This window comes from Delphinus delphis, chromosome 3 (genome assembly GCF_949987515.2).
Source record: "Delphinus delphis chromosome 3, mDelDel1.2, whole genome shotgun sequence".
NCBI classification, from domain to species: domain Eukaryota; kingdom Metazoa; phylum Chordata; class Mammalia; order Artiodactyla; family Delphinidae; genus Delphinus; species Delphinus delphis.
In genome coordinates this window covers 96,190,319-96,203,605 of record NC_082685.1, presented here as the reverse complement: position 1 = coordinate 96,203,605, position 13,287 = coordinate 96,190,319, and the positions used below count along the sequence as shown (strand labels likewise).

General features: G+C 40.9%; 1 protein-coding gene across 2 annotated transcripts in view; it reads left to right on the top strand.

Moving 5' to 3' along the window:
* The window catches only part of RHOBTB3 (Rho related BTB domain containing 3), a 56,234-nt gene that overhangs the window by 32,579 nt on the left and 10,368 nt on the right, over nucleotides 1-13,287 (top strand). Inside the window, exons 8-10 of one of the 2 annotated variants that reach the window (XM_060009145.1) lie at nucleotides 2,544-2,664; nucleotides 7,914-8,087; nucleotides 11,032-11,198. In XM_060009145.1, coding sequence (XP_059865128.1) covers nucleotides 2,544-2,664; nucleotides 7,914-8,087; nucleotides 11,032-11,198 — 462 coding nt within the window. Of the gene's footprint in view, nucleotides 1-2,543; nucleotides 2,665-7,913; nucleotides 8,088-8,185; nucleotides 9,792-11,031; nucleotides 11,199-13,287 lie in introns of those variants that run through there. The other variant, XM_060009146.1, reaches the window with a different exon arrangement.

The window sequence follows — 13,287 nt, the reverse complement described above, 5'->3', positions numbered from 1 at the left end:
AAGATAAAAATGTAGACTTCGTATATGGTCATAAACTTGTACACATGAAAGCTCTGGTAACTGAGATTGTGCAGTCTATAAGGGCCTTAAAAGGAGGTTTGTTAAATTTTAAGATGACTGCATTATACAGTTTAGCCAGTGTATTCTTATTTCAGATTCTGTGATAAACAAATTGGCTACAGTAGATAAAAAAGGTAAGTTGTGTACAATGCTTAGCAGAATATAGGTTTATATTAACTGTAAAAAAAAAGATTATTTAATTTTTATACAGATGACTGTCAATTCTACAACCTAAGTTTATTAACAATTTAAGGTAATATTTTAAAACTGCATCAACTTTTATAAAGACTCCCAACTATTTTTTAATTGAGAAAATGATCTTTCTTTTTTTTTTTTAAACAAAGTAACATGGAATTAAAGGGCAAGACCTTTCTTTTCTTGTTTTACTAACACATTGAAGTAGGTACACAGAAGCTGTCCAGTTGTACAGGTGTATGGCTGGGTGGTAGCTCTCTTACAATTTAATTCAACTAAATAATTCTTTTGTAGAAACGTGCACATAAACTTGCATTCTGCTTTTCATAAGTTCCCTAGATTAACTTGTTCATGGACCAGTGAAAATGTACATCTGTATTCTCTGCAGACTTCTGCCCTCCCATTTTTTTCAAATTCAAGACGTAGGTGAGAGTTCCCTGGTGGCCCAGTGGTTAGGGTTTGGGCTTTCACTGCCATGGCCTGGGTTCAATCCCTGGTCGGGGAACTGAGATCCAACAAGCCACGTGATGCAGCCAAAAAAAAAAAAAAAAAAAAATTCAAGGCATAGGTGACAAGGAAATCTGTTATACAGATTCAGAATCTGTATATATCCATACCTGAAATAAATCTACACATACTCATGATGTACAAATTCATAAGCTTTATATAAATGGTTAGGATGGAAGTGTTGCCTTTTGTTCTAAACCTGAGCCTTTCCTTGGGTTGGATTCTGAACACAGTCATTCCTTTGGGTACCAAGAATAAAACAAATTCTTCTGGGGGAAGGGAAAGCTGGGGACTATATTATTCCATGAAATTGAACTAAATTCCCTCCTTTGCAGAGGAGGACAGAAGAGTTCTTCTGTGGTTTCTTCCTGGGCTTTCTTGGGGTAAGGGACTCTCTCCTTCATTGAGTATTGGGAATCAGGAAGTAAACATTTAACCTGTGAGTCTGCCACAAATAACCTGTGGCTTTGAGTAAGTCTTCTCAGGGCTTTTTATAAAATGAGGGGTAAGCTGGCTGATTTCTAAAGCCCCTGCTAGCTCTCAGGTTCTGGTGGTGCCTTTTCACTGTTCCTCTCCTTTATGTGTGGCAATCACCCAGACCCTCTCCACGAGTTCCTTCAATGTGTATTAAAGTATATTGTGTGTAGGACCTGAGACTGTAAGAGCAGGATTTGTATGATCCTGTTCTGGTTGTCTGTTTAGCTCATGGATGTCATTCTGGAGTGTATGTTCTTCTCTGAGAGGAAGGATAACATTTTTTCCTTCTCTCCAGACATTTTAACTTCCCACCATAGTAGATTAACCCAGAGTGGGGAGTAGGTGCCGTTTATTCTTATTGCTAAAGTTGTGTGCTTGGTTATTTCTTAGGGATAAAGCTTTCTGAATTCCCTACCTAGCCAAGCAGAGGGTCAGAGTCTGACCCAGGCTGAGGTTCTGAGCGTCAGTCAGGGAAATGGGTGATGGGGGAGGGAAGAGCAGCTGGCCCTCAGTTTCTGGGGTTGGCAGAAAGGATTGTCTGAAGGATCACACAAAAGGATACACAAAGCATCAAATCCTGAGTGGGGAGCAGAGGAAGGCTGGAAACCCCAAGGTCAGACATGGTGTTCGGGGAGCCTGCCAGTTAGCAGTCGTGAGAGGACAGATAGGTGTGGTCATGGGACAGGTTCTTTAGAGCTCCAGGTTATAGATGCAGGCAACCTTTGATAATCAAGATTCCAGCAATGACGACTGTGGGCAGGAAAGATATTTAGGATTATAAGTTTGCAGATTAAGACGGAGACGAATTAATCCATCACTCTCAGGTGTTCTAATGTTGGATCTAGTGAGCAGTGGGACATGGTGTGATAGGTGAAACATATGTTTTCTTAATTACAAATTAAGTTTTGTGTATATATTTTCTTAATTAGTGAATAAACAAGCAGGTTGTATATGCAAACATATTTTACTAGGTGTTCATGTGAGATTGCACTACTGTTGTCTGTTTCCCAACTAACAAAAGCCCGTGGGGGTCCAGGACCCCACAGCTTCTCAGCTGTAGAGTCGAGTTTTCACTTAGCCAATTCCTTCACCGCCGTGAGTGCTGCATAGGGCAGTGTTGCTCATTGACAGATAGCAGATGTAGTTCTTGAGGGTAAGTTTCCGTGAAAGCTGTGATCAGAGATGCCCTAGAGTAGATAATCATTACTTCTTTAGACATTTAGCACAGTTTTCCAAATTCTCTAGGCAAATTACCAGAGCATATTGGATAACATTTCCCCTTGTATTTTTATTTTTCCTTATAGTTTAATTGCCTGAGGAACTGCAAAACCTATCAAGCCAGAAAACCTCTATGGTTTTATAACACTTCCCTCAAGTTTTTCCTTAATAAACCAATGCTTGCTGATGTCGTCTTCGAAATACAAGGTATAGTTCAATTTTTACAAAGTTCATTATTCATTTTTATTTCTTGTTTTCTTACCTGACTTTCTATTTCAGCTTCGAATATTTTGGGTGAAGGAATGACTGTCCTCTATTGTAGGATGTAGATTAACACGGCTTGAATTTCTCCAAAAATTTTCTAGGGAAATGAGATATTTTATTAAAATAAGAAAAGAAATGGATATATTTTTTCCTTCTTTTTATTTCCTTACCCAATGTTTCATTAACTTTTAGGCACCAGCAAGGGATGGGGTGATCTGTAATATCACCCCCTTGTATATTGTTGTTTGTGTGTTTCTTTAAGGTCCTAGTTTTTGAATCATCTGAAACCAGCCCCCTTAACATTATATTACCTGTAGTTTATTTTTTCAGCTCTCTTAATTGAGCAAAAGGAACTACTCTGGTTGAGGGTCATGCCTGGCTTACATCAGGCATCCTTAGATATTGCTACATTTTCTCCTTGTGGCACTCAGAATTATCACCAGAGCAACGGAGAGCTGCTTTTTATCTCTGTAGGAAAGTAATGCTACCTAATTTTAATAAACATGAACTGTGTTAATGCCCATTATTGATTATTCGCTTGGATACTTTGGTCACTTTAGTAGATTGAAAGCATAGTATTAAAAATGAATTGTGAAATACCTTCAGTTATGCAAGAAGGCTAGAAGGAGTTGTTTCAGATGACTTAGGTAACACTTCAGGTGGGCTATTACCAAAAGGAAGATATAATTTAATTTTATGGTAGAAATGTATGGCAGCTAACAGTAATTTGCTTTTTAAAAATTTTCCCCAGAAAGATCGTTTTACTTGTAACTCTGGTCACTTGCCAAGACAAACAGTGAATTGGAAACTTTCCAAGGTGCCTTTGGCTAAGCTACTGTTAGTAGCTGCAGTGTTAGCGTGGGCCACTGAGAATGGGACAGTGAGTGACCTTGAAATTATATAAAAAATGATTTGGAAAAAAGAAAGCTAACAAGGGACTAAATTTGCTTATAATTTGCATAGGACGCACTGACACCAAACATTGTTAATGTAACCTACTGAAAAGATTTTCATGGGGAATATTTAATGCATGAAAATATATGTTGTATTAAGAGAAAAGAAACAGCAGTGATGTGGAGAATCCTTTCTCATAGTCTTTTGCTTTTCTTCCATGATTCCACCTACCGACCCTTTGCAGGCACCTGCTCACACCCCACCTTTGCAGACGCTGGATCTGCAAGGGTCCTTGTAATGCCTGTGCTGATGCTGAACGGCAGCTGCTCTAGTGCCCTTTGTAGCCTCCTCAGCTCAACAACCAAGGCCTCCAAGGGAATCAGGAGCAGAGTGAAGCAGGAATGGGTGGAAGCAGGGTCCAGCAACAGCTTCTCTGCCAGAAGCTGGAGGAGAGGCAAACTGCGCTCTGAGGAGTGTGGGGAGGGCAGCTTCCAGTGTGTAGAAGCAGCAGTGTTGTCTGCTCTGGAGGAGGGTCTGGAGCCCTAGCTCTAGCCTTGGCTTTGCATTCCAACCAGTGTGTGTCCTTGGGCAAGTCCTTAATATGTCTGGCCTTGAGTCTTCTCAGTTGTAGTGGAGAAAGTGAACCATGTAGAGTCTAAAAGGTCCTTTTTAGTGTTAAGCTTGATGAGATGATAGTAACAGACCAGGTCAGGGTCTTGCTTGGATGCATATTTCCTATATATAATAGGTTTATATATATATAATATATATATAATATATAATTATTTATATATAATACTATATATAATAGGTTTTGTTGTGTTACTTTACATTGCTGATCCTCTGTTTCCTCACCTATAAAATGGGGATACTAGTTTCTACCTGGGAGAGTGGTGAGTGGTCATGGAGATGAGATGGTGCATATAAAGGTGTGTTTAGAGGCCTGATGGGCAGACTCCACGACTCTTCCCCTACAGTGGCATCCAACACTGGTGGATCACTGCTTTTTTTGTGTTCTGAACCGAGGGCTGCAGCAAATCCTTTTTAAAAAATGTTCCAGGCATCACTGACAACTGGCTGGAGTTGACATGGGATATAAAACCTATTTACTATCTCTGAAATAAATAGTCATCAAATATATACATATACAAATATATATATATGTATATGTACACAAATATATGTGTACATGTATGTATATATATAAAAGTACCACCCACAATTTATTGTTTGAGTTTGTATCTTTTTCCATTAAATACTTTTTAAAAAAGCAGCTCTAAAACTAGTCATGGTAAACTTTTGGATCTGATGTAGAAAGATGTGTTTCCTTTTGACATTTGAATCTGTGCCTTGTGAAAAATACTTTTACAGAGTTATATTCTGTCTTGTTTACTTAGTACATATTCTAAATCTCTCTTGAGCTAGGCAGGTTTCCTGTTTTCAGAATAAAACAAAAAATGATTCTAAAAGTTTCATTTTTGAAACTTGGCAAGTAGTGTGAAGAAGGTATGACAAATGAAGTGTTTTGTTTTAGTATATAATAAAAACAAAGATCTTTGATAATCTGTGCAAAGTTACTAGAAACTTGGGCTTTTAAATTTTGTTTCACTCTTAAAACTCTTTTCCTTAAAAAAAATTCTTAAAAAACAATAACAACAATTAAGTACTCCAAAGGAAAGTTACTTTAGGCCTTGACATTTTGAAAGGACATGTTTATCTCTTAGCTTGAAAATTGATGTCCTTTTCCCCCCAGTAATTCTGCAGCTCTATCCTGTTGCTGTTGCATAAATAATCATTGCATTATTTTCATTCAGCATGTTTTATACAGTGCTTATACCTTTATACAGTTTATATACAATGTTTAAAAATGTGACTATACTGAGGTATTGTATTACAGTTTCAAATAGAACAATTTATAACACCAAAACAGTAGTTTGAAAAGGTGAGAAGCAGAAATGGATGTTTTCTTGGAGTTATAATGTTTTTTCAAACTAAATTCGAAGCTTGAAATGGGCTTTGAAAATGCTTTAAGGTACTGAGTGTTTTGTTGCTGGTTTTGTAACTCTGTTGTAACTACATTATCAACGGAAAATTTCTGTTAAAATTTTAAGGTTACCCATCAAGCTTCGTTCCCATCTGCTACTATCTACTACGTATTTTCTTGCCAATCTTAAATCCCTCTGCTTAATCCAAGTGATAGGTTATCTAGTTTGTTTAAGCCATACTTCTAATTTTCTTTTTCTTTTTTTCATGGTTCCCTATTTAAGATTTTAAGACTAAAGTTGCAAGTCAATTAACATTGCCTGTTTGAATTCCTTTTTTTTTTTTTTTTTTTTTGCGGTACTTGGGCCTCTCACTGTTGTGGCCTTTCCTGTTGCGAAGCACAGGCTCCGGACGCGCAGGCTCAGCGGCCATGGCTCACGGGCCCAGCCGCTCCGCGGCATGTGGGATCCTCCTGGACCGGGGCACGAACCCGTGTCCCCTGCCTTGGCAGGCGGACTCTCAACCACTGCGCCACCAGGGAAGCCCTGAATTCCTTTTTAATTACTGTGTACAAATATATCCAGCATGCTTTAGTTATGGAAACTGGTTATCCCCCAGAGATGGACACTGTAACCTTGAGGGCAGGTGACCTAAAGGCAAAGAGGCAGAGAGGAAGGGGAAGGGGCTGAGAGGGGAGGCTGCCTGCTCATAGGTGTGAGGACCTGGGAAGAGAGCTCCTGTGGCTTCTCCCTGCGCCCTCCTGGGGGAGGTGCGCCTGTGTGGGTGACAGTGCCAAGGAGCGAGCTCAGAACTGGCACTGTCAGGCATTGCGTATGGATCCTGAGGGATTATTGGCTTTGGAGAAGGTCACTGGGTTTACGTAGAACTTTTTTCTTCTTTTTCTGAGCCAGAAGATGTTTTGCGTGGATTTCAAGAGGATGAAGAACAGTAATTGTAAATATTTTGGAGAAGAATATATGTCCCTGAGAAGTATGAGATTTAGGGGCTGCCGGGTGAAGACCCTTGGGCAGAGCAGAGTGGTCTGGCTTATGGTGTTACTTTCTGGAAAGCCACAGTTTTGTCACTTACACTGGCTGTGGTGTCTTCCACCAAACTAAAAGCTTGGCTGCTCCAAAGCAGGGTAGCTCCATGTTTCTCATCTTTGTACCAAACATGGTGATTGGCACATGGTGGGTGCTTGGTGATGGTCTGTTGATCTGATCTAGACTGAACTGAGGGCTCACTATGGGTTCGTGGTTTCCTAAGGTGGTGGGAGTGGTAAGAACTGCTTCTCCACCTGTGAGCCCTGGGCCACATGTGTCCCATCTGGCATTGCCTTGGTGCGGTGGCGCAGTAGCTGGAGAGCTTAGCAAGCTTTCACTGGAGAGTCACTTTAGTGTAATGAGCTTCAGTGAGGGGTGTGCGCTGAGGGGCCTTTAAAATTGAAAGCCGGGCTTCACTGGTGGCGCAGTGGTTAAGAGTCTGCCTGCCGATGCAGGGGACGCGGGTTCGTGCCCCCGTCTGGGAAGATCCCACATGCCGCGGAGCGGCTGGGCCCGTGAGCCATGGCCGCTGAGCCTGCGCGTCCGGAGCCTGTGCTCTGCAATGGGAGAGGCCACAACAGTGAGAGGCCCGCGTACCGCAAAAAATAAAAATAAAAAAATTGAAAGCCGCTCTGGCGCTCCCACAAGCAGGCAGGCATTGTTCATTTAGGAAAGAGTTTCCCTGTGGAGGTAATATGACAGGGAGGAAGCAGGGGACTAGGTCATCCCCATCCACATCACCCATAAAGTCTGCAATGCTCCCCTTGGCCCCAGAAGAGATTCCCTTGCCATTCCTGCTGTGATCTATGGACTACTTAGGCTAAGGATGGTTTACTGTTTCTGATACAGGGAAGCCCAGCCAGGACTGTACTGTGAGTAATGGTTGTGTTTTCTTGTGAGACACATGGGCAGGGGAGGGTGGTGGTGTCTCAAGCCAATTGCAAAGAATAGATGTTTCATGATAAAAAGACATGAAGCAAAATATTGCATTTCAGTGTTTCTATCTTTAGGAAATAAAAACTAAGTAACAAATAATTGCCTGACTTGCAAATTGTTGGTTTCAGAGTCAACTTTTGAACTCTTAATTTTTCAATTTATTTTAAAACTACGAAGTCTCCAAGTTTAATACAGGTTATCACACCCACATCTGGTTTCTGAATATCAGCTTAGCTGTGCCTAATGCAATACCATTCTAATTAGAAGGAAAATTGCTAGGACAATAACTCTGCAAGTTTATCTCCCTTAGCTTTGTTTCCCTGTCGAACCTTACAGGTACGACGGTGCCAGCCCACAGGGCCGTCCTGGTGGCCCGGTGTGAAGTGATGGCGGCCATGTTTAATGGGAATTACATGGAAGCAAAGAGTGTTCTGATTCCAGTTTATGGTGTTTCCAAAGAGACTTTCTTGTCATTCTTGGAATACCTATACACAGACTCCTGTTGCCCAGGTGAGCCATTATAAATGTTAGACAGAATCTCATAACTCTTTCTTTCCTGATAACCCATTTTGAGAAATTGCTTTCTATGAAATCTCTTTTTGTTTAAGGTGTATGAGAGTTGACGTCATGGAATGTGCTAATAAGCAGGTGGAGGTGATTTGGGGACAGCAATGAACTTTCAGTCAATTCACGTGGATGAGCAGTGACTGGGTACCTCTTCTGGGCGCTCAGACCCTGGGATAAGCTCACATGTCCCAGCCAGCACCAACAGCATGCTGATCGCTGTAGGCACCCTGGAAACGGAGGTGTCTCGTGGTACCCAGTGGCTACTTCACTTCTACACACTGGAGCAAAGGGCTCCTTAGAACACTGTCCCTTTCATGAGGAGAAAAGGGCTGGGCAGCTGCTGTTATGGCTCTGACTTCTGTTTGAGGCACTTCAAGGAATTTCAATATTCTGAGACTCCTTTGGTCATCTCTCTGGCCCAGAAGATGGCCTTTTTCTGACTTTTATTTAAAAACTAAAAAGTCTGACTTTTCCTGACTTCTCCTAGAGTCAGACTGTCCTAAAGCTGACTTATCCAAAAACTTTTCCTAAATGGTTTAGAATGCCCAGTGGACTGTGGGATTTATTTTCCTACTCACCATTAACTAGGAACTGTCTATGGCAGCTTCAGGTTGGAACAGATCTTGCAGGTTTCCTGTAGCTGGAGGCACTTTGGAGAAATTGCAGAATCCTTTCAACAGGCCTGGAGCCCTGGGATGCAGGCATGGAAGCCCATTTTCACTAGTCTTTGTCTTTTGGCCAACAGATGGCTCCCACCACAAACACAACTAGAATAAGCCCGTGGTAGCTTAGTCCAGGAGCCTGAGACCTTGGTTACAGAACCTGGCCAAGAAAATACACATTTCAGACCATACCTCTCTTCAGGTTTACTGCTTTAATTTTAGATTTGGAAGACTTCCAATGTTCGTTATTGAAATCTCCTAAGTTTTAAACAAGTCATGAGCCTTCTAGTGAAAAGTTTTAGAAGTTCCAGAACAGAACATTCTTTTAATTGAATTAATTATGGTCTTGCAGCTTTCTGTAGAGTATTTTGGAGCCAGTTACAATATCAGTGTTAAAGACTGGCTTATCATTTCTGTTTAATAAAAATGAAACCATTGGACTCCCCTGGTGGCGTGGTGGTTAAGAATCCGCCTGCCAATGTAGGGGACACAGATTCGAGCCCTGGTCCGGGAAGATCCCACATGCCGCAGAGCAGCTAAGCCTGTGCACCACAACTACTGAGCCTGCGCCTAAGAGCCCGCGAGCCACAGCTACTGAGCCAACGCACCCTAGAGCCCGTGCGCCACAACTACTGAAGTCTGTGTGCTCTAGGGCCCACGTGCCGCAACTACTGAGCCCGCATGCTGCAACTGCTGAAGCCCACGCGCCTAGAGCCTGTGCTCAGCAACAAGAGAAGCCGCCGCAATGAGAAGACCGCGCACCACAGCGAAGGGTAGCCCCCGCTTGCCGCAACTAGAGAAAGCCCACGCGCAGCGACGAAGACCCAATGCAGCCAAAAAAAAAAAGACATCATTGATTCTCATCAGATCGTGTGTTATTGTGTATTTTATTATTTCACTATGGGCAAATTTATATATTAAATTTAAAAATTTGACCAGTTTTGAAATAATAAGGAAATTTGGTTTCTTAATCATCCTCTCACTAGAATAATTGAAGGTTTGGATTTTAAGTTTTATCTTACTAATTAGAAAAAATGCTCAGAAAAGCAATAATAACTATAAGACAAAACACTTTAAAAATTGGTAAAAGGTGAAGGTGTGTGTGTGGGGAAATGAGTCAAAATGAATAATCAAAAAATTAAGCTGGATACTGGAAAATTTGCATTGGGAAAATTGCAGAAAGAAAAATAATCTATTCATTATGATAAATAGTTAGTTATCATACACGCTCTTCTTGGTTCCTAGCTACAAAGAATATAAGGCGTTTAAAGAGGGACAAGAAAGAATTACAGAGAAGTGTTAAAAAAACAAACAAAAAAACCTTGGTGACTGCCAGGGGTTGAGGGAAAGGGGAAGTGGGGAGTTAGTGCTTAATGAGTGCAGAGTTTCAGTGGGGAAAGAAGGAAAACGTTTTGGAGAAGGTAGTGGTGATGGTTATACAACAACATGAATGTACTTAATGCCGCTAAACTTTACACTTAAAACTGATTAGTGCTAGGGACTTCCCTGGTGGTCCACTGGTAAAGAATCCACCTTCCAATGCAGGGGACGCAGCTTGGATCCCTGGTCGGGGAACTAAGATCCCACATGCCGCGGGGCAACTAAACCCGCACCTCAACTAGAGAGCCTGCGTGCCACAAACTACAGGGCCCACGTGCCCTGGAGCCTGTGCGCCACAACTAGAGAGAGAGAACCCACACACTACCACTAGAGAGAAGCCTGCACACCACAGCAAAAGATCCTGCATGCTGCAACAAAGACCCGATGCAGCCAAAAAATAAATTTAAAAAACAAAAACAAGACAAGAAAACGATTAATGGTAAATTTTATGTTATGTTTATTTTACCACAATAAAAACAAAACAAGCAAACCTGGGGACTAAAGCCAGAAGAAGAAAAATTGCAAGGATTTAGTATAGCTAGCAGACAGAATTACCCGGTAGCCCTGGAGTTGATTATTAAGGGCAATTGTAGAATCTCTTTCTCTGGAGAATTAAAAACAATAGCAACAGATTCACTTCTGTGTGTGAAGGCTTGAATGAATTCCTTTTAAAATGGAGTAATAGTTTAGATTGCTGACTTACCCCTTCAAGGCTTTTTTAGGCATTCTATTCTACATTGGATGATACAGTCAGCATTTTTTGTTTTTTTGTTGTTGTTTTGTTTTTAGGTCATAAAAGAAATGGTTTTATGGTCCATTTTCTCTTATTTCCCTTCTTGCATCAGCTGGCATTTTCCAGGCTATGTGTCTCCTGATCTGTGCAGAGATGTACCAAGTGTCCAGGCTGCAGCACATCTGTGAGCTGTTCATCATTACACAGCTGCAAAGCATGCCAAGCCGGGAACTGGCATCTATGAACCTCGATATAGTTGACCTGCTCAAAAAAGCCAAGGTAATTGGCCCTATGTATCTGGTGGTTTGATTTTTTAAAAAATATTACAAAAATTTTATTCACTCATTTTTTCTGTTCATTAAGAGATATATTAGTGCTTGTCGTACTTTGGAAATTTGGCTAAATGAAGTAAATGTGCCCTCACAACCATTTCTGCAGCTAGATAATTTTGAAGCATAGTGTTTTTGAGCAATCCCTTTCTAAGGAGGTAGGATTTATCAATACAGAATTTTTTCAACTGAATGGTGGCCCTTATTAGTGTCAGTTGAGTGTGGTGCTGTATTATTTTGTATAGGCATTATAGAAAACAGAATTTACATTGAATTTCCCTCAAATGATCACATCTTAGGGTTCCTGAATGGAAAATGACAGGATTGGGCCGTACATACTGATAGAGATGGTTACGCAGAACTCATTTATTTGTTCGTTCGTTCATTCATTCGTTCATTCATTCACTCCACGAGCATGTTTTAAAGTTCTGGTTGTTTGTAGGAGGTATTGGTGTACTTCATCAATTCTTTCAAACACCTTTTGTTGAAATGTCTCATTGTTCGAGGAGTTATCCTACCATTCCATCGCCTGCCCTAAGACAGTTGTAGGGTTGCAGCAGTCATGGCACAGTGATGGGTACTGAACTTGCATTAAGCTGAACCTTCTAAGTCTTTTTCATAGGAATATATTTGATCCATTGTTACAGATGATCAGGACTTTGTAAAATATTACCTGGTGTACAACATATTGACTGTCCCTATGAACTCTGACATCCAGAATTAGGAAAATATGACAAATTTGTCTTCACCCAAGTTTCTAAAATAGAGCCACGTAATGGGGCAAAGGACTGACTCTGTGACAGCTAAAAGCTTGCCTCCACGCTGAGATGAATTTATTAATCAATATGTCTATTGCTCAGAATGGAAGAGAATTCATTTAAAGCACCTAGGTCTTCTCTTATTATCTCCATAACTATTTTGGAGTTCATTTCTCTCATAATCAAGTCTTCAGATCATACATATTGAATATTAGGGAAAAAAAATTTCAAAAAATGAGTAACCTTCATCTCTCTTTGTAATATAACTACATTGAGCTTGGGATTAATAGCTATTCTCTAGATTTAAAAATTCTTTTTATTGTTTCTCGCATTTTTACAACCTCCTTTTTTTTTTTTTTGGCTGCGTTGGGTCTTTGTTGCAGTACGCAGGCTTCTCTTGTGGAGCATGGGCTCTAGGTGCGTGGGCTTCAGTAGTTGCAGCACATGGGCTCAGTAGTTGCAGCACGCGGGCTTCAGTAGTTGTGGCTTGTGGGCTCTAGAGCACAGGCTCAGTAGTTGTCGTGCACGGGCTTGCTCCACGGCATGTGGAATCTTCCTGGACCAGGGATTGAACCTGTGTCCCCTGCATTGGCAGGTGGCTTCTTAACCACGGCACCACCAGGGAAGTCCCTCCTGCATTTTTGATGTATCGTTTTCGTACGTTCTAACAAGTCTGTCATACTTTTAAAAAATGGGCACAAGCTTTTCTTTTCCTTATCTTGTAATATCCTTTTATATAGTTCACGCATAAGAGAACTTCCTACTTGGTTGCACTGATTTCTTTAAGTGCCCCCCCCAAACACACACACACAGACACATACACACACACACACGTACACACAGTTCCTCATTAGCATCATTTATGATTGTATTGTCAGAAATTCTTCCTGACCCGTGTTCCCTGAATGTGTGGTTTCTGACTATGTGATTATCCTTTTTCCCTTTGAATTTTAAAAGTGTAAGATACCAACTTTTCTTGAATTTTACTGTTTGTTTCTGAAGACTTTTCTGTTTGCTAAGATTAAGCCTACCTTTACCGGTTTTCCTTTAGTCTATTCCTGGTGGTCCCTAATTTGCCAATTATGAATCACAGAAACAGGATAATTTTCTTCCTGTTTGAAGTTCTTAGGTTGAGGTTCAACTTCGCCAACCAGTTCATCTGTTGGTCAGACTTCAGTTAACCTTTCCCTCATTGCTTCTCTGACTTCTAGGAGGTGAAATTGTCTTTTGGCAGAATTAGCTTTCCAGTAGCTCTCTGAATAATTGAAATTTCCAATCCCT